We start from the raw sequence: 21830 nt of genomic DNA, 5'->3' as shown, positions 1-21830 counted from the left end.
CCAGCACTGCAGAAGGAGAACATGTGATTTTGACACTGACTCGAGTACAAGCCGAGGGGGTGTGTGCTTTTTCAGCATAAAAAATTAGGCTGAAAAACTAGGCTTATACTGGATTATATATGGTAACTGGTGGTTTTTATCAAAAAAATATTTAACAAAAAATAAATACAGTTTGATTCATCAAACCAGAATACTTACTTAGCTTTCAGGCATATTTTCCTCATATGGGGTAACAGAGTGTCACTGTGTCTACTCAGGGTTTCTGTCTGCTCATTTCTGAACTGGCTGTAGATTTTTGTGGGGGAAACCCTTCTGGAACACAGAAAGGATGGCTGGGAAGACTGCAGCTCGAATGTCACCATCTAGCTGTAACCTTGATTTTATTCTGTGGGAAATGTAGTGTAGTTGGCCCTGAAACCAGCGTTCTTCTCGAAATACAGAGGAGCAAAATATGGCTAATTTAATGGCTGTATTTGGGTGTCCTCATCAAGTACTTGGGATATTGCATTCAAGAATGGATCCATGTTTTTTCCAGAAACTGGGAAAATAAATTTGACAGCTTGTACTTTATTACAGCCAAAGACCAGTAAAACCACATCAATATAAAATAGATACATATAGTTACTTTACAAAACTGTGACTATATGTATCTTGTACAAGTTAAGATCAGAGGTTTGTAGAGATGATTTTTTTATATATTTGGACGAAACCAGGAAGCTGCAGTGTGTTGCAAATCAGGACTAGAATTTCTCTTGCCCGTCATTCACGACAGAAGAGGAAAAGGACAAAAGAGATGAATACACAAGCAGAAGATTAAGCAAATTTATTCTATGATCAAAAAATAAATAAATAAATCACAATTTATTGTTCAACCTTCAACAAGCTGATCATTCTTTTAAATGATTGTTGCATGCTGAGTGACCTTCTTAAACTTTTCACACATTGGAATCTTTTTTCTTCTTGGCCCTTTGGGCAAACCAATCGTCCTGTTTAAGGAAGAAAAAAATGATTTGAGCATGGTTAAGCACAAGCTGTAGGTGGCAAGAAGAACCATCCATCACAACTTCACCCAGAATAAAAATCGAAGAATTAGCCTCCGTTTTATAAAAGGTGGCTAAAGCTGAAGAAGTCTGGCAATGAATGCAGTGGTCCCCAACCTTGGGCCTCCAGATGTTCTTGGACTTCGACTCCCAGAAATTCTGGCCAGCAGAGGTGGTGGTGAAGGCTTCTGGAACTTGTAGTCCAAGAACATCTGGAGGCCCAAGGTTGGGGACCAGGAAGCAGACAGCAGTGACAACAGTGGTGGGGATGTTCTAGGAGGCCAATGACATTTTTGGAGCAGCGAGCTTACAAACAACAAGCGTGTTTGAGGTGCTGGGAAGCTTGGGAAGCCACTAGAAATGGAGGACGCGGATGGTCCCTTTCACTCCCTGGTAAACTGATTGAGCTGAGTTTCTGCAAGAAAGAGCCCTCTGTTTAAAGAAAGCAAAGCAGGGAGTTCCACTTCTAAAGAAGCGCTATTCTTTGGTCAGAAAGAGGCTGAAAGTGAACATGATTCTCCCCCACCACCCAGTTGCACTTGCCATTCCATCGATGGATACGAAGGGTATCGAGAGAATGGAACTAGTTAGCTAACTATGTGCTGTCAAGCTGGAAGTGATCTGCAGCTGCCCTAATAGGGCTTTCAAAGTAGGTGAGATGTTTAAGGAGCCCTTTCACCAAGTCCACACACCCCCAGGGAGGTCCCATAGCTAGGCCGCGTTTCAGACCCAGGCCTCCAGAGTCCTAAGGCGTCGTTCTATCCCCTACACCATACCGGGAGCCACCGGGAAATAACAGGCTATTTATTAATTAGCTGGAAAACGAGGTTCCAGCTTGAGATGGGCACAAACCCCATTTCAGAGGTTCGTGCTGGTTCATAGGCATTCCTCCCCCCATGATCTCCCGTTCACCGGCCGGCTCCTGTCCTTCTCCTCAGCTGTTTGACCCTTCAGACAAGTAGGCAGGACAGGCAAATCTCTGCTCCTGCCAGGGACCGGTTGAACAGCCAGAGGAGCAGAGCATGCGGCAGCTGGCGCGTGGGGGATCCAGCCGGGAGGTGGGCAAAGGCAACGTGTGGCACCTGGAGTGCCATGCATAAAAACCTCCGAACTGAGATTCGTGCCCATCTCTAGTTACCACTGAACTGATGCTCGGTTCTTGCGGTTATCTCCGCTCCTTGATTGAGCTTGGCAAAGAATTTGTCCTATCAAGTGTCCCTTTGTGTCTAGCAAGGAGATGGGGAGAGGCTGCCAGCTGCCAAAGTTGAGAAAGGGTCAGGAGGTGTCATCGGAAACCAAGACCAAGGGCATCCACACCCTTGTATTTTCAATCCCCCTGTGTGGGTGTGAAAGCTGGACAGTTTAAACAAACAAAAAAACAAAAAAACTGATCCATTTGAAATGTGCTGCCAAAGAGCTTTGCAGACTTTACCAGAAATACAAACAAGTGGGTCGTTGAGCAAAACAAGCTTGAACTTAGCCGCCTAGAGTGGTCATATCGACCAGATAGGGAGGATATAAATAGAATAAATAAATAAACTATCTCTGGAGGCTAAAATGCTGAAGCGGAGGCTGTCCTTGGTTGTTGGAAGTTTTTGGGGCTGTTTGGCCACGTTCCGGAGGTTTTTCTTCCTAATGTTTCGCCAGTCTCTGTGGCCGGCATCTTCAGAGGACAAGAGCTAGAACTCTGATAGAACGAGAACACGGACAGAGTTCTAGCTCCTCTCCTCCAGAGATGCCGGCCACAAAGACTGGAGAAACATTAGGAAGAAAAACCTCCGGAACGTGGCCAAACAGCCCGAAAAACCTCCAACAACCATCGGATCCCGGCCATGAAAACCTTCGGCAATACATTGAGGCTGTCCTTCTTTGGGCACATCATGAGAAGGCAGAGTTCTCTGGAAAAGATCACAGTGCTAGGAAAGGTGGAAGGCAGGAAAAGAGGATGTCCCAAACTGAGATGGTCTAACTCTCTAAAAGAAGCCACAGGCTTGAGTGTGCTGGAGCTGAGCGGTTGAGGACAGGGCATTTGGGAGACTGCTCATTTATAGAGTCGCCCAAAGTCAGAAGCAAATTGATGGCACATGACAGCAACAACGTAGCTTTACATTTCTTTTTGATTTCTTGGATCTTAGCAGTGTTGCAAAGCAGGGATATGAATGAATTGGCAATAGACTGGCCTGGGGGATCAAGCAGAAAGTAATAGATAGTTAGTTAGTTAATTAATTAATTACGAATTTATCTATGTTTCTGCTACCTTTTTCCTAAATAGGATCCAAGGAGGCTTACAGTACGAAAAGAAACTATTAAAAGCACAAAAAATCTAAATATTGCAATATTTAAAAAGAATTCAACCAATATATTAAAAACGTGTACTTCAAGCCAAGCCACCTGAGAAGAGAATCACTTGTGACGAAAGTTAAAGGAGTCGGTCCTGCACGTGCTCAGTTAAGTGGAAATATGGTGCAGGCAACAAGACATACCAGATAGAGGAGAAAATCCTGGGATAGAGTTCAAGAGCTTTGGTGTCATCAGCCGACAAGTGGTACTGAAAGCTGAGGAGGAACGCCTAGGGACAGAGGAGCAGACAGACAAGAAAGTCCCTGCGAAAGGAGAGATTCACCTCACAGAAGAACGGGGAGAAAAGCTCGGAAGAGAACGACACCCAGTCCAAAGGAATTAAAGAGCAAGGGGCACCTGCTAAAGAGGACAGAAAATTAAAGGTGAGAATCAACTGAATAGAAAAATCTTTAAGGTCACTGAGAACTTTTGAGGGTCGTAGATCAATTTGGAGCAGAGGGGTCAAAAGATGACAAAAGGGAATTAAGACTTTGGCAGGTTAGATGAGGGCACAAGAGTAGCCAACTTATCAAGTGAGACCAGAAAAAGCCGAAAGGTGGGAGATGGTGGAGTGGAGAAACGGGGAAGCGGAAATGAAGAGGCCTCAGAGCAGATGGCTTCAATGTATTCGCGAAGGCTTTCATGGCCCGGATCTAAAGGTTGTTGTGGGTTTTTCGGGCTCTTTGGCCGTGTTCTGAAGGTTGTTCTTCCTAACATTTTGCCAGTCTCTGTGGCCTTGGGCCTCTTCAGAACATGTCTCTCTCTCTCTCTCTCTCTTGCACACACTTCAAGATGTAACATTTCCACAGTTGGCTCTCTGAGCCTAGATACCTTGACGTTTCTTCTTTCTGTATGAAGCTGAAAACCTTTAAGAATGCTTACCCAAGTGAGTACAATAGAGAGTTCTTTATTTAATACAAAAAACAGCCTCCTGAGTATTATTTCTATGCGCTAGTGTTTGGTGAGGGACGGTTACTAAAAAGGGGAACTTCCAGCTAATTCTGCCCAACCGGCTGGCACTTCTTGCTGCGCATTTTTGAGGAAATCAAACGAGTTCCCATAACTCTCAACAGGTAATACAACCGTAACATTTGTTGTATTTTTGTGGTGGGCTTGAATACTGTTTGTAGGCATTGTCCAATATGTGGATGACACCTTAGCAATTTGGAGTCAGGGTGAAAAAAAATTGGAAGAATTTCTCATCCATCTCAACAGCATCCACCCAAATATACAATTCACCATGGAAAAAGATATAGAGGGTCAACTCCCGTTCCTAGATGTCATGGTCCTATGCAAAACTAACCTCCGACTGGGACACAAGGTCTACAGAAAACCCACCCACACAGACCGGTACCTACACAAAAACTCCAATCACCACCCACAGCAAAAAAGAGGCAGAATCAAAACACTGGTAGACCATGCAAATCGGAACTGTGAAGCTCAGTTTCTCAGCACTGAACTCAACTATCTGAATTGGGCCCAACAGGCAAATGGCTACTCCAAAAATGAAATCACAAGAGCCATCAAACCAAAAAAACAACACTGAACTGAAGAAGAAAAACATCCAACCAAAAATAAAGTATTTCTGCCATACATCAAAGGGGTCACGGAACGTATGGGGAAACTTTTGAAAAAAACACAACCTACAAACAGTATTCAAGCCCACCACAAAAATACAAGAAATGTTACAGTCAGCAAAGGACAGAAGGGACCCCCTCACCACTGCAGGTGTGTACCGGATACCTTGCAGTTGTGGCCAGGTATATATTGGAACCACAAAACGAAGCATCCACATCAGTATCAACGAACATGAGAGAGACTGCAGACTAAAACAACCAGAAAAATCTGCAGTAGCTGAACATGCCCTAAAACAAACTGGACATGAGATTCTATTTCAAAATGCTGAAATACTGGACAACACCAGCAATCATTACATCAGACTGCACAGGGAAGCCATTGAAATCCACAAGCACCAACAGAACTTCAACACAAAAGAGGAAAGTTTGAAACTCAACAAAACTTGGCTCCCAGCTCTGAAAAATACAGCGTGCAAAAGGTGAACGAACTCTACCCAGCCACAAGGACCGGAGATCACTATGCACAAAACACCATCTAATGACACACATCAATCACAGTGACAGATAATCTCTCCTCCTTATCACAACAATACACCCACAACAAGACACACTAATCACCCATCTACGGGGGGGGGAAGACAAAAGCCTATCTGACAGCCATAAATACTGCACTCCCAAGCCAACCACACCAGAGCACAGAGTGCTGTCTTCTGAAGATGCCGGCCACAGACCCTGATGAAACGTTAGGAAGAACAACCTTCAGAATACGGCCAAAGAGCCCGAAAAACCCACAACAACCATCAGATGGTTCCAGTTTCGGGATTGATGGAGACCAGGCCGTGAGAAGAGGCGGAGGAGCAGGGAGGCCTCTGGCCAGCCCTTAAGGCCTTCAAAGGCAGAAAAGAGACACAGAGAACGTCTAGAGCATATGTCGACCGGAACGCTATCGTCCTGTTAATTGCTCCAGGTGCATGGCAGGTGAATGGAATGTGATACACAAAGTCTGCTTGGTTTCTCTTCCTTCTCCTTCAAAGGCACAATGAGCTAAAGAAGACCATGAGGAAAGATAATGGGCGAGGGAGCGACAAGGAGGGAAAGGAGGAGAAAATAGCTCCCTGCAAGAGCAGGCCAGGTGTGTCCAGAGTGGCAGAAAGAGATGAACTGAAAGGGATTAAGGCAGATTCTACGGAACAATACTTTGCAGAAGAAAATGTGTGAAAGGCGCAACAGAACCAAGCAACCATTGGTATGTGTGAGGTCCACACTATTTCTGGCATTGTGTTCGAGTCTATTTTCCTCCATCTCATAGTTAATCAGGCCCAACCACATTGGGTGCTTAGTAGCTACAGTCTTAGGACACAATCTGGAGATCCATTTGTTTACTCCATGGGTAAAAAGGTGTGTGTCAACTTCACATAGGTGATGCTTTCCATGTGCTGGCAGAGCGCTTCTAACAGGCAAGGGAAGGGATCCCATGGGCAGAGTATCACATAGAGGGAAATTCAAGTAGACACTGAAGACGTGGATCCTCTTTTAAAACATACCCTCCTTGTATTCACTGTTCTTAGGGCAGAATACTGTAAAATTCTTACACAACTCCTAACATTCTTCTGAAGACATAAGACCCGAATTGGGGGGACATACTTACTAGATCAACAGTGACTGAATCAGGAGAGGGTGAATGTGAGGAAACAACACTTCCCAAGGTCCCTGTAGATTCAAGAGGAAAATGTTTTAATATTTTATTTGTTTTTTGCCCCCAAAGTATCCCCCACTTGAAAAGAATATGAAAAAACTGATTTATTCTATCCAATCTGTTTAACTATCATTGAGAAATTTGGGAAGGAACTGTTTAAGGAAGATGGAAACTTCTGTAAGGAATGGAGAAGAAAACCTCCAAGCCTGACCCCATAACCACCAGGGTCTGTCCTCTGAGGAGTCCAAGGGCCCTTCCTTCTCCGCCTCCTCCTCCTCCTCCTCAGACTTCCACTCCTTGGATATGGGAAGGTTCCAGAAACACATCTCCCCTTTCACGAGAGACAGCAAGCGACAGGCAGAGAAATCCTGCTGATCTTTCTGATTGGAGATCTAATTCTCCTACTATTCAGATCAGGGCTATTGGTGAGACTTATTATTTCCACTTCCCTCCCCCCTGGGGACACGCAGGATGAATCCACGACCATGACTGACCTCAGATACCACGAGGATTCCTCATCCCATCCCACTCCTTTTCCAAGAGAGAAGGTAAGCAAGGCAGGAGAGATCCCACAACCATCCCTGATTCAAGAGAGCAATGGGATTGCAACTAGAGATGGGGGCATGCCGGTATCCATATAAAAATAAGACTTCCCCCACACAGGTGAACGTCTTGAGGGTCCGGCCCCCGGGGGCCAGACCGTCGACTCACCTGTCCGCTGCTTCTGCAGGCTCCATGCCCCCTTCCAATTGCTCCAGAGCAGGTGAGTGGACGGGCAGGCACAAGGGGGGGGCGGACCCTCGTTATGTCTACCTGTGCGTATATGAACACGAATACCCCCATCTCTAATTACAAATTTGTGAATTCATTTGTAATTCAATTTGTAATTCATTTGTGAAGTGAGGTCTGTCACGGTATAGATTATTAAGGTTAAAACTGTGAATTATGAATGGGATTTGTAGTCATGGAATATTGTAGAAGGATCCATACTGGTTCTGTGTTAGCATGACTGGATGCTCCGAGGAAGTTTTCTCCTCGAGCCGGATGGAAAATTCCAAGTAGCAGCCTTGGCCTGAGACGATAAGGAACCAAGACACAACACCAAGACGAGGGACAACAACCCCTGTACTGGTTGTTGTGGGTTTTGGGTGCTCTTTGGCCATGTTCTGAAAGTTGAAGGACCTTCAGAACACGGCCAAAGAAACCAAAAAACCCACAACAACCATTAGAGTAGACATGGTCTAGAGGGGCGGGGTAAAAATCAAATCAAATCAATCAATAAATAAATAGATCCGGGCCGTGAAAGCCTTCGCGAATACAACCCCTGTACTTCTCGTGGGAATTGGAGGTGTGGCGAGAAGAGACAGCCCTTTACGCTGATTGATTAGCGTCTGAGAAGAGTGAAGAAGAAGAAGGGAGGTCCCAGTAAGGAGGACAATGGAGAATGGAGACAGAGAGAAAGGTTGGTTTTGGTACTGATTTTAGGACTGAGAACTAGAATGGAGTTTTGAGTTCCAGATGCTAGTTTTTAGTGTTATGCTAAGATGTGGTCCAGAGAAGGCATAGAAGAAGGGGGGGGCTATGCCTGGCCTACCTTCTAAGCAGTTTTTTAAAGAGTTTTTTCATTTTATTTTTGCTAGCTGGAATTTGTTAAGATTCTAACTGCTATACTTTATGGAAATGTAGTTTATGCTATGCTTTCGCAACAAATGGAATATCTCTAAAATACTTAATTTTTCTAATAAAACAATAACTCGTAAAATCCTAAGTTTGGTCTCTTGAACAACAAATCTGCAGAGCCAGATGGTAAAGGGCCACAGAGTGTGCTACCAAAGTCCTTTTTTTGCCTGAGTTTTGTTTGTCTTGGCAGACTCCACAACTGATGATTTTTATTTTTTGTTTTTTCTCTTTTAATTGGTTATTAGAACAGACTTGCGGAAAGGGTAAGTGTAGCTGCCTTGCTGGGTTACCGGGACTCGACTCAGCGTAATTAGGACTGCGCTTACGCCCGGACCCTCTCTGTTCAACCGTAAAGTATCTTTTAGGGGATCTTGGGGATGACAAGGTCTGCCTTCCACACAGCCATGCATTCATATAACCTCTCTAGAATTAGGGTTTACATATAATTTCTCACCATGCCTCTGGCTTGAATGATCCTGCCACAGAGGACTGAATACGCCAGTGCTCGGCCCAGCAACAGGATCGGGAGATGGTCTCACTGCAATTGTGCTCGTTCCCACATTGCTTTGTTCCTGAAATATTACCGTTTTAAGAGTTAGTCCATATAGATCTGGAGAGATGGTGCTATTTTTTTTGGCCCACAGCTCCCAACCCCACACAGCCATTGGCCATCCTGATCAAGGTCTTGAGGGAGCGACGGGCCAAAAAACGAACTTGCCCAAACTATACTCATGAAGAGTATCCAGTATAGCTAGTGATGCACATCCAGAAATCTACTTTGCTGCCCCTGTGAAGGATCAGACCCAACCTATTCTTGGTGGGGAAAGGCCCTTTTCTTTCCTCCCGCCAGAAGGAGGGCTGAGGGCAGTGCTTGCTTATTTGCTGGTCACCGAGAGCACTTTCTGGTTGGATTAGGCTAAAGACGTTTAGAGGCAGATTTTGGACGGTACCCACGAGAATACAGATAACTCTCAGAAATTCCCTATCCAAGCCATTTTGTGAGTGTCTGAGAAATTAATCGCACGCTGGTCTGTTAGCCTTGTTTGGTCAAAAGTTCCACCAATGCAGCCGCAGACTGAAAAAAATTCAAAAGCCGAAATGGGGAATGAGGGAATCTGGAGGAATCAGTGTTGAAAAATTGTCTTAGGAGGGGTACGTAGGGCCTTAGGTCCACACTAGAGATGGGGGTTTTCACATTCGTATACAAATACCACCCCCCCCCGCAAAGGTAGAGACAATGGATCATACTCAGGTATAGTAAATTGAAAGACAGATGTGTGTCTTTTTCCTTCATTTCCTTCATTTGAAATGAAACATACCCAAAAAATTGAGTAGGACTGAAATTTTCCTCAATTCTTTTGTGTAATGTTTAGAGATACGCTAAGATAGTATAGAAACCAGGAGAGCCGTTAGCAACCATTCAGAATTGACAAAAATTGAGGGGGGGGGAATTTCCAATCTATCGAAGGGGCTGCAACCCAGAGAGCAGGGTTATTTTGACACTCAGTTTGAAATTCCCGTGGCTGCTCCATCCCACTTCCCTTACTGCCTCTACCTTTCCGTCACCCCCCCATTTCCCTTTCATACACCATTTCCTTAGATTTATTTTTTAGTATGTTGGGGGGGGGTTCAAAGTCAGCCAGGCTGTGATAGCAAGGGATTCTCTGGCATTGTTTTTTTTTAAGAGACTACCATCCCTCCTCCAGTTTTTTTTACTAAAGTTAATAAAGAAACATCTCACCTAAATATCATAAATCTAACACCACAATAAAATACAATTACATAATACATCTCTGCCACCCTCATCCTCAGGGTGATTATTAATAATTTTTAAAATTTCATTCAGACCATTCAGCGTTTTGTTCTAGTCTATTTTCCTCCATCTCGTAGTTAATCAGGTCCAACCACATTCGGTGCTGAGTAGCTACAGTCGTAGGACACAATCTGGAAATCCATTTGTATACTCCATGGGTAAAAAGGTGTGTGTTAACCTCACATAGGTGAGGCTTTCCATGTGCTGGCAGAGCACTTCAAGGGGATCCCATGGGCAGAGCATCACACAGAAGGAAATCGAAGTAGACACTGAAGACATGGATCCTCTCTTAAAACATCTCCTCCTTGTATTTGCCATTCTTAGGCCAGAATACTGTAAAATTCTTACGCAACTCCTAACTTTCTGCTGAAGACACAAGACCCTAATTAGGCTGACATACTTACGAGATCAACAGTGACCGAATCAGGAAAGGGTGAATGTGAGGAAAGAACACTTCTCAAGGTCTCTGTAAATTCAAGAGGAAAATGTTTTAATATTTCATTTGTTTTTCTTTCCCAATATACACGCACTAAAAAAAGAACATGAAAATACTGATTTACCCTATCCAACCTGTTTAACTATCCTTGGGAAATTTGGGAAGGAAATGTTTCAGGAAGATGGAAACTTCTGTAAGGAATGGGGAAGAAAACCTCCAAGCCTGATCCCATAACCGCCAGGGTCTGTCCTCTGAGGAGTCCAAAGGCTCTTCGTCCTCCTCCTCCTCAGACTTCCACTCTTGGGATATGGGAAGATTCCTGAAACACATCTCACCTTTCACGAGAGACGGCAAGCAACAGGCAGAGAAATCCTGCTGCTCTTTCTGATTGGAGATCTAATTCTCCTACTACTCAGATCAGGGCTATTGGCGAGACTTCTTATTTGCACTTCCCTCCCCCTTCGGGACATGCAGGATGGACCCACGACCATGACTTACCTCAGATACCACGAGGATTCCTCATCCCATCCCACTCCTTCTCCAAGAGAAAATGTAAGCAAGGCAGGAGAGATCCCACAACCATCCCGGATTGAATACAGCAATGGGATTGCATGTAGAGATGTGGTATCAGTATTCATATATAAATAAGAATACCCCCTCACAGGTGGACATCATGAGGGTCCAGCCCCCGGGGGCCAGACTGTCCATTCACCTGACTGCTGCTGCTGCAGGCTCCATGCCCCCTTCCAATTGCTCCAGAGCAGGTGAGTGGACGGGCAGGCACAAAGGGGGGGGGCGGACCCTCGTTGTGTCTACCTGTGCGTATATGAATACGAATACCCCCATCTCTAATTACAAATGTTATCTCTGGTTGCGTTTCCCGTGTGGAACAGAAGTGGCCCAGGTGGATATTTTATTCTTATTTAGAACCTGAAAGATGGAGAATGGCCACAGGATTCCACCAGGACCACTCACTCATGTTTCCCGTGAGCAACACAAGTATGGGAGGGAGAAATCCCATCGTTCGCCTGCTTTTATCCTGAACGTGGGAGAAACAAGGCGTTTCTGTTGGGGAAGAAAGCTTGGAGGCTCAACCACCCCTCCGTAAGGAGAAGGGGAATGGTTTTTCAGGAAGGGGCAGATCTAGGTGTCAGATGAAGAGCAGATCTCAATTGATCCCAGGAAAGCAATCAAGCCAGCAGAGTTAATTTACTTTCCTCATCCCGGCTATAAAGACTCTCTAAAAATCTTCCTTGTCCAAAGGTAAAAGTATAGAATATGTATATGATTTATAACAAATGTAAAGTTGCTTTCTGTTTGCTGCTAATAAGGCATTACAAATCATTACACAGAATAGCATTTGTTTTTCGGTGAAGTATTTGTCACTTGCCATAACTACTGGAGGAGGTGCCAGAGGGCACCTAAGTTACATGAGAATGTATGAACATGGGAAGAGCCCTGCTGGATCAGGCCAAGGGCCCTTCTCGTCCAGCTTCCTGTCTCTCACGGTGTCCCCGCCAGATGCCTCTGGGAGCAACTCAGACATGAGATCCTTGTCTCCTGACCCTCCTCTCCTGCATTTGGCATTTTGAGGGGCCTTCCTTCGAAGCCTGGAGATAGTACATCCCCATCGTGGCTTGTTACCTGGGATGGGATTTTCCTCCAGAATCCTGCCGCATCTGGTTTTCAAGGCATCTAAGCCAAATGCCACCACCACCACATCCTGTGGCAGGGAGTTCCACAGAAACCAGTTTTGTTTTTTATTCCTTTAATTTTAATTTTTTGGATTAACCCTAGCACCATTCCTGGTGTTTAACCATTTAACCCTCACACCATCGGTGCCCACCAAATCCCCCAAATTGGACTTGGGTTCCCCTTCACTCCACAAAGGAGGTTGTTTTTGAAAAGGGAAAGACAGCTATGAAAAGCTAAAAGGCAAGCAGCCCACCTTGAAATGGCGCTGATGACACATCCACACCAAATTCGTAGAGGAATTCAAACCCATTAAAGGGCTATAGTTCAATTTGGGAAGTGAGGTCTGCCTTCCACACAGCCCGGCATGTCTATAAATTCTCTAGAATTAGGGTTTCTAGGTAATTTCTCACCGTGGCTCCGGCTTGAAGGATCCTCCGGCTGAGGACTGAATATTCCAGCGCTCCTCCAATTCCCTGGATCGGTATGTGGTCGGTTGTGGATTGTGCTGGTTTGCACCTTGCCTTTTTCCTGGAATATGACCATGTTCAGAGTTAGTCCATGTAGATCTGGAGAAATGGTGTGTTTTCTTTTTTGGCCCACAGCTCCCAACCCCACACAGCCATTGGCCATCCTGATCAAGGCCTTCAGGGAGCGAAGGGCCAAAAAACGAACTTGCCCAAACTATACTCATGAAGAGTATCCAGTATAGCTAGTGATGCACATCCAGAACCCTACTTTGCTGCCTCTGTGAAGGATCAGACCAAACCTATTCTTGGTGGGGAAAAGGCCCTTTTCTTTCCTCCCGCCAGAAGGAGGGCTGAGGGCTGTGCTTGCTTATTTGCTGTTCACCAAGAGCACTTTCTGGTTGGATTAGGCTTAAGACGTTTAGAGGCAGATTTTGGACGGTACCCACGAGAATACAGATAACTCTCAGAAATTCCCTATCCAAGCCATTTTGTGAGTGTCTGAGAAATTAATCGCATGTTGGTCTGTAAGCCTTGTTTGGTGAAAAGGTCCACCAATGGAAGCGCAGACTGAAAAAAATTCAAAAGCCGTGGTGGGGAATGGGGGAATCTGGAGGGGTCAGGGTTGAAAAATAGCCTTAGGAGGAGTACGTAGGGCCTTAGGCCCACACTAGAGATGGGGGTATTCGTATTTGTACAGTGGTGCCTCACATTATGATTGCCCCGTTTAACGATGAAACCGTATTACGATGAACTTTTTAACAATCGCTTTTGCAATCGCAAAACGATATTTCCTATGGGGGAATTTCACTTTGCGATTATCGGTTCCCTGCTTCGGGAACCGATTCTTTGCAAAACGATGATTTTCCAACAGTTGATTGGCACTTTCAAAATGGCCATGGGGTAAACAAAATGCTCCCCCGCTTTTTTCTGGGACAGATTCCTCGCTGCACAGGCACCGAAAATGGCTACCCTATGGAGGATCTGTGTTGGATGGTGAGTTTACAGCCCTTTGGAATGCATTAAATGGCTTTTAATGCGTTTCAATGGATTTTTTTCTTCTCGCTTTACGACGTTTTTGTTCTTCAGCGATTTTGCTACAACAAATTAACATCGTAATGCGAGGCACCACTGTATATGAATATCCCCCATAGATACAGACAATGGATCATAATCAGGTATATTAAGTTGAAAAACAGACGTGTGTCTTTTTCCTCAGATAGTATACATTTGAAATGAAACATTAAAAAAAATTGAGTGGCACTGAAATTTTCCTCACTTCTTTTGTGTAATTCATATAATTTAGAGATATGATAAGACAGTAGAGAAACCACAAAGGATCTCAGCTGTCATTCACAACTGAAAAAAGGGGGGGATTTCCAATCTACCAAAGGGGCTACAATGGAGAGAGAAGTGTTATTTTGACACTCAGTTTGAAATTCCCTTGACCCCTCCATCCCATTTCTCTTACTGCCTCTACCTTTCTGTCTCCCCCCCCCTTGATTTCCTCTGCATACACCTTTGCTTCAGATTTTTTTTGTTATGTTTGGGGAGGGGAAGTTCAAATTCAGCCAGGCTGTGTTCGCAAGGGATTCTCTGGCATTTTTTATTTTAAAGAGAGTATCTTCCCTCCCTCCTCCAGTTTGTTTTAAAAGATATTTATTAAACAAACATCTGACCTAAACAACATATATCTAACACCACAATAAAATACAATTACATAATACACCTGTGCCACCCTCATACTCAGGGTGAGCATTAATAATTTTTTAAATTTCATTCAGTCCATTCATCATTGTGTTCTAGTCTATTTCCCTCCATCTCATAGTTAATCAGGTCCAAACACATTGGCTGCTTAGTAGCTACAGTCTTAGGACACAATCCGGAGATCCATTTGTTTACTCCATGGGTAAAAAGGTGTGTGTCAACCTCACATAGGTAATGCTTTCCATGTCCTCCCAGAACGCTTCTAACCTGCAAGGGAGGGGATCCCATCGGCAGAGCCTCATGTAGAAGGAAATTCAAGTAGACACTGAAGATATGGATCCTCTCTTAAAACATCCCCACCTTTTCTTTCCCGTTCTTAGGGCAGCATTTTGCAAAATTCTTACGCAACTCCTAACATTCTCCTGAAGACAGGACACCTGAATTGGGCTGACATACTTACTGGATTAACAGTCAACGAATCAGGAGTGGTTGAATGAGAGGAAAAAACACTTCTCAAGGTCTCTGTAAATTCAAGAGGAAAATATTTCAATATTTCATTTGTTTTTCTTTCCCAATATACACACACTAAAAAAGGAACATGAAAATACTGATTTTTCCTATCCAAACTGTTTAACTATCCTTGGGAAATTTGGGAAGGAACTGTTTAAGGAAGATGGAAACTTCTGTAAGGAATGGGGAAGAAAACCTCCAAGTCTGACCCCATAACTGCCAGGGTCTCTCCTCTGAGGAGTCCAAGGGCTCTTCGTCCTCCTCCTCTTCCACCTCAGACTTCCACTCCTTGGATATGGGAAGGATCCTGAAACACATCTCACCTTTCACGAGAGATAGCAAGCGACAGGCAGAGAAATCCTGCTGCTCTTTCTGATTGGAGATCTAATTCTCCTACTACTCAGATCAGGGCTATTGGCGAGACTTCTTATTATTTCCACTTCCCTCCCCCTTGGGGACACGCAGGATGGACCCACGACCACGACTGCTCTCAGATACTTATGAGGATTCCTCATCCCATCCCACTCCTTTTCCAAGAGAGAATGTAAGCAAGGCAGGAGAGATCCCACAACCATCCCTGATTCAAGAGAGCAATGGGATTGCAACTAGAGATGGGGGCATCCATATAAACATATGAGTAACCTCGCACAGATGAACATCATGAGGGTCCGGCCCCCGGGGGCCAGACTGTCCACTCACCTGTCCGCTGCTGCTGCAGGCTCCATGCCCCCTTCCAATGGCTCCAGAGCAGGTGAGTGGACGGGCAGGCACAAGGGGGGGGCGGACCCTCGTTATGTCTACCTGTGCGTATACGAATATGAATAGCCCCATCTCAAATTACCAATGTTATCTCTGGTTGTGTTTCCCGTGTGGAACAGAAGAGGGCCAGGAGGATATTTTAATTCTCGTATCTTGAAGATGAAGAATGGCTGCAGGATTCCACCCGGACCACTCACTCATGTTTCCCATGAGCAACACAAATATGGGAGGGAGAAATCCCATCGTTCGCCTGCTTTTATCCTGAACTCGGGAGAAACAAGGCGTTTCTGTTGGGGAAGAAAGCTTGGAGGCTCAACCACCCCTCCGTAAGAAGAAGGGGAATGGTTTTTCGGGAAGGGGCAGATCTAGGTGTCAGATGAAGAGCAGATCTCAATTGATCCCAGGAAAGCAATCAAGCCAGCAGAGTTAATTTACTCTCCTCATCCCGGCTACAAAGACTCTCTAAAAATCTTCCTTGTCCAAAGGTAAAAGTATAGAATATGCCTATGATTTATAACAAATGTAAAGTTGCTTTCTGTTTGCTGCTAATAAAGCATTACAAAACATTACACAGAATACTATTTGTTTTTGTGTTAAGTATTTGTCATTTGCCGTAACTCCAGGAGGAGGTGCCAGAGGGCATCTGAGTTACATGAGAATGTATGAACATGGGAAGAGCCCTGCTGGATCAGGCCAAGGGCCCATCGCGTCCAGCTTCCTGTCTCTCACCGTGGTTCTGCCAGATGCCTCTGGGAGCACCTCAGACACGAGATCCTTGTCTCCTGACCCTCCTATCCTGCATCTGGCATTTTGAGGGGCCTTCTTTTGAAGCCAGGAGATTGTACATCCCCATCGTGGCTTGTCACCTGGGATGGGATTTTCCTCCAGAATCCTACCCATCCGGTTTTCAGGGCATCTAGGCCAGATGCCACCACCACCACATTCTGTGGCAAGGAGTTCCACAGACTAAAAACACGCTGGATAAAGAGATATTTTCTTTTGTCTCTTCTCATTCTCCCAACACTCAATTGGGGTGGATTCCTCCTGGTTCTGGTATTGCATGAGGGGGGGAAAGAGCTTCCCTCTATTCACCTTCTCTAACTGATGCATAATTTCATATGGCTCAATCATGTTCCCCCCTCCGGCGCCTTTTCTCTAGACTATAGAGCCCCAAACGGTGTAGCCTTTCCTCAGAAGGGAGGGGCCCCCACCCAGGCATCCTTTGAGTCGCTGTGCACCTGGTCAAAATGCCTTGGTCTAGGAGGCACCCAGGAGCTTTCTCAGTCAGCCCCCAGGGTCAGATGGGGAGCTCTTTTCCCTTTACTTCCAACACCCTAATTTCTTTTTCTCCACTGGAAAGATCTGTTTGACCTGTCAGGAATCCACACTCTCTATGAAATGAAGGCAGTTGAATTTTATGATGTTTTGCCCGCTGGAGGTCCATAAGATCCCTGCACTGTTTGCATGTAAGGAAACTGAATTACAATGATCCATTATATTAAGTGAAACCAGTTTTGTTTTTTTGTTCCTTGAATTTTTATCTTTTGGATTAAACCTAGCACTGTTCCTCGTGTTCCAACATTAAACATCACACCATCGGTGCCCACCAAATCACCCAAATCGGACTTGGGTTCCCCTTCACTCCACAAAGGAGGTTTCTATGTAATTCCTCACCGCGGCTCCGGCTTGAAGGATCCTCCCGCTGAGGAATGAATATTCCAGTGCTCCTCTGAGTGCCTGGATCGGTATGTGGTCGGTTGTGGATTGTGCTTGTTTGCATCTTGCCTTTTTCCTGGAATATGACCATGTTCAGAGTTAGTCCATGTAGATCTGGAGAAAGGGTACGTTTTCTTTTTTGGCACACAGCTCCCAACCCCACACAGCCATTGGCCATCCTGATCAAGGCCTTCAGGGAGCGACGGGCCAAAAAACGAACTTGCCCAAACTATATTCATGAAGAGTATCCAGTATAGCTAGTGATGCACATCCAGAAGTCTACTTTGCTGCCCCTGTGAAGGATCAGACCAAACCTATTCTTGGTGGGGAAAGGCCCTTTTCTTTCCTCTCGCCAGAAGGAGGGCTGAGGGCTGTGCTTGCTTATTTGCTGGTCATCAAGAGCACTTTCTGGTTGGATTCGGCTAAAGACGTTTAGAGGCAGATTTTGGACGTTACCCACGAGAATACAGATAACTCTCAGAAATTCCCTATCCAAGCCATTTTGTGAGTGTCTCAGAAATTAATCGCATGTTGGTCTGTTAGCCTTGTTTGGTCAAAAGTTCCACCAATGGAAGACCAGACTGAAAAAAATTCAAAAGCCAAAATGGGGAATGGGGGAATCTGGAGGGATCAGCGTTGAAAATTAGCCTTAGGAGGAGTACGTAGGGCCTTAGGCCCACACTAGAGATGGGGGTATTCGTATTTGTATATGAATAACCCCACCCACAGATGCAGACAATGGATCATAATCAGGTATTTTAAGTTGAAAGACAGACATTTCTGTTTCCTCAGATAGTATATATTTGAAATGAAACATACAAAAAAATTGAGAGGCACTGAAATTTTCCTCACTTCTTTTGTGTAATACATAATGTTTAGCGATATGCTAAAATAGTACAGAAACCAGGAGGGTCGTTAGCAGCCATTCAGAACAGACAAAAATTGGGGGGGGGGATTTCCAATCTCTCGAAGGGTGTACAACCCAGACAGAAGTGTTATTTTGACACTCAGTTTGAAATTCACATGGCTCCTCCATCCCACTTCCCTTACGGCCTCTACCTTTCTGTCGCCCCCCCTGATTTCCCCTGCATACACAATTTCTTTAGATTTCTTTTTTTGTATGTTGGGGGGGGGGGTGTTTCAAAGTCAGCCAGGCTGTGTTAGCAAGGGATTCTCTGGCATTGTTTATTTTAAAGAGAGTATCTTCCCTCCCTCATCCAGTTTGTTTTAAAACAAATTCATTAAACAAACATCTGATCTAAACAACATAAATCTAACACCAGAATAAAATACAATTACATAATAAACCAGTGCCACCATCATCCTCAGGGTGAGAATTAATAATGTTTTAAATTTCATTCAGTCCATTCATCATTGTGTTCTAGTCTATTTCCCTCGATCTCATAGTTAATCAGGTCCAAACACATTGGCTGCTTAGTAGCTACAGTCTTAGGACACAATCCCGAGATCCATTTTTTTACTCCATGGGTAAAAAGGTGTCTGTCAACCTCACATAGGCCATGCTTTCCATGTCCTCCCAGAACGCTTCTGACAGGCAAGGGAGGGGATCTCATGGGCAGAGCCTCACATAGAAGGAAATTCAAGGAGACACTGAAGATGTGGATCCTCTCTTAAAACATCCCCACCTTTTAGTTGCCGTTCTTAGGGCAGCATTTTGCAAAATTCTTACGCAACTCCTAACATTCTCCTGAAGGCAGGAGACCCGAATTGGGCTGACATACTTACTAGATTAACAGTCAACGAATCAGGAGTGGGTGAATGAGAGGAAAGAACACTTCTCAAGGTCTCTGTAAATTCAAGAGGAAAATGTTTCAATATTTCCTTTGTTTTTCTTTCCCCAGATATCCACAGTAAAAAATGAATATGAAAATACTGATTTCCCCCATCCAATCTGTTTAACTATCCTTGGGAAATTTGGGAAGGAACTGTTTAAGGAAGATGGAAACATCTGTAAGGAATGGGGAAGAAAACCTCAAAGTCTGACCCCATAACCAACAGGGTCTGTCCTCTAAGGCGTCCAAGGGCTCTTCGTCCTCCTCCTCCTCCTCCTCCTCCTCCTCCTCTTCCTCCTCAGTCTTCCACTCCTTGGATATGGGAAGATTCCTGAAACACATCTCCCCTTTCACCGGAGATGGCAAGCGACAAGCACAGAAATCCTGCTGCTCTTTCTGATTGGAGATCTAATTCTCCTAATACTCAGATCAGGGGTATTGGCGAGACTTCTTATTATTTCCACTTCCCTCCCCCTTGGGGACACGCAGGATGAATCCACGACCATGACTGACCTCAGATACCACGAGGATTCCTCATCCCATCCCACTCCTTTTCCAAGAGAAAATGTAAGCAAGGCAAAAGAGATCCCACAACCATCCCTGATTCAAGACAGCAATGGGATTGCAACTAGAGATGGGGGCATCCAGGTATCCATATAAACATATGAGTAGCCTCGCACAGGTGGACATCATGAGTGTCCAGCCCCCGTGGGCCAGACTGTCCATTCACCTGTCCGCTGCTGCTGCGGGCTCCATGCCCCCTTCCAATTGCTCCAGAGCACGTGAGTGGACGGGTAGGCACAAGGGGGGCGGACCCTCGTTATGTCTACCTGTGCGTATACGAATATGAATAGCCCCATCTCAAATTACAAATGTTATCTCTGATTGTGTTTTCTGTGTGGAACAGAAGAGGGCCAGGAGGATATTTTAGTTCTAGTATCTTGAAGATGAAGAATGGCTGCAGGATTCCACCAGGACCACTCACTCATGTTTCCCCTGAGCAACACAAGTATGGGAGGGAGAAATCCCATTGTTCGCCTACTGTTATCCTGAACGTGGGAGAAACAAGGTGTTCCTGGTGGAGAAGAAAGCTTGGAGGCTCAACCACCCCTCCGTAAGGAGAAGGGGAATGGTTTTTCAGGAAGGGGCAGATCTAGATGTCACATGAAGAGCAGATCTCAATTGATCCCAGGAAAGCAATGAAGCCAGCAGAGTGAATTTACTTTCCTCATCCCGGCTACAAAGATTCTGTAAAAATCTTCCTCGTTGAAAGGTAAAGTTACAGAATATGCATATGATTTATAAGAAATGTAAAATTGTGTGGGTTTTTTTGCTGCTAATAAGACATTGCAAAATAGTACACAGAATATTATTTGTGTTTGTGTTAAGTATTTGTCACTTGCCATAACTCCAGGAGGAGGTACCAGAGGGTATCTCAGTTACATAAGAACGTAAGAGCCTAGGAAGAGCCCTCCTGGATCAGGCCAAGGGCCCATCTCATCCAGCTTCCTGTCTCTCACCGTGGTCCCACCAGATGCCTCTGGGAGCACCTCAGACACGAGATCCTTGTCTCCTGATCCCACCCCCAAATCTGGCATTTCGAGGGGCCTTCCTTCGAAGCCTGGAGATTATACATCCCCATCGTGGCTTGTCACTTGGGATGGGATTTTCCTCCAGAATCCTGCCCCATCCGGTTTTCAAGGCATCTAAGCCAGATGCCACCACCACTACATCCTGTGGCAGGGAGTTCCACACAAAGCAGTTTTTTATTCCTTTAATTTTTATCTTTTGGATTAACCCTAGCACTGTTCCTGGTGTTCCAACATGAAACCTCACACCATCGGTGCCCACCAAATCCCCGAAATCGGGGTTGGGTTCCCCTTCATTCCACAAAGGAGGTTGTTTTTGAAAAGGGAAAGACAGCTATGAAAAGCTAAAAAGGAAGCAGCCCGGCTTGAAATTGCACTGACGACACATCCACACCAAATTCGTAGAGGAATTCAAACCTATTAAGGTAGTATTGTTCAATTTGGGAAGTGAGGTCTGCCTTCCACACAGTCCGGCATGTCTATAAATTCTCTAGAATTAGGGTTTCTATGTAATTTCTCACCGCGGCTCCGGCTTGAAGGATCCTCCCGCTGAGGAATGAATATTCCAGTGCTCCTCCGAGTGCCTGGATCTGTATGTGGTCGGTTGTGGATTGTGCTTCTTTGCACCTTGCCTTTTTCCTGGAATATGACCATGTTCAGAGTTAGTCCATGTAGATCTGGAGAAATGGTGTGTTGTCTTTTTTGGCCCACAGCTCCCAACCCCACACAGCCATTGGCCATCCTGATTAAGGCCTTCAGGGAGCGATGGGCCAAAAAACCAACTTGCCCAAACTATACTCATGAAGAGTATCCAGTATAGCTATTGATGCACATCCAGAAGCCTACTTTGCTGCCCCTGTGAAGGATCAGACCCAACCTATTCTTGGTGGGGAAAGGCCCTTTTCTTTCCTCCCGCCAGAAGGAGGGCTGAGGGCAGTGCTTGCTTATTTGCTGGTCATCAAGAGCACTTTCTGGTTGGATTCGGCTAAAGACCTTTAGAGGCAGGTTTTGGACG

At 45.1% G+C, this 21830-nt stretch overlaps 1 protein-coding gene across 3 annotated transcripts in view; it reads right to left on the bottom strand.

Moving 5' to 3' along the window:
• Positions 1-808: 808 nt before the first annotated feature.
• Positions 809-21830, bottom strand: part of LOC144584852 (immunoglobulin superfamily member 11-like) — a 42195-nt gene continuing 21173 nt past the window's right edge. For 2 of the 3 annotated variants that reach the window (XM_078382016.1, XM_078382017.1), the window contains exons 5-9: positions 12688-12805; positions 10551-10612; positions 8788-8905; positions 6606-6667; positions 809-986 (exon numbers count right to left, since the gene is read on the bottom strand). In XM_078382016.1, the coding sequence (XP_078238142.1) occupies positions 10570-10612; positions 12688-12805 (161 nt within the window). In that variant the 3' untranslated portion in view covers positions 809-986; positions 6606-6667; positions 8788-8905; positions 10551-10569. Of the gene's footprint in view, positions 987-6605; positions 6668-8787; positions 8906-10550; positions 10613-12687; positions 12806-19179; positions 19242-21336; positions 21455-21830 lie in introns of those variants that run through there. The other variant, XM_078382018.1, reaches the window with a different exon arrangement.

The sequence above is a fragment of the Pogona vitticeps genome, chromosome 15, assembly GCF_051106095.1.
Source record: "Pogona vitticeps strain Pit_001003342236 chromosome 15, PviZW2.1, whole genome shotgun sequence".
NCBI lineage: Eukaryota > Metazoa > Chordata > Lepidosauria > Squamata > Agamidae > Pogona > Pogona vitticeps.
The sequence above is the reverse complement of the archived record's forward strand: the minus strand, read 5'-3'. Positions and strand labels throughout refer to the sequence as shown.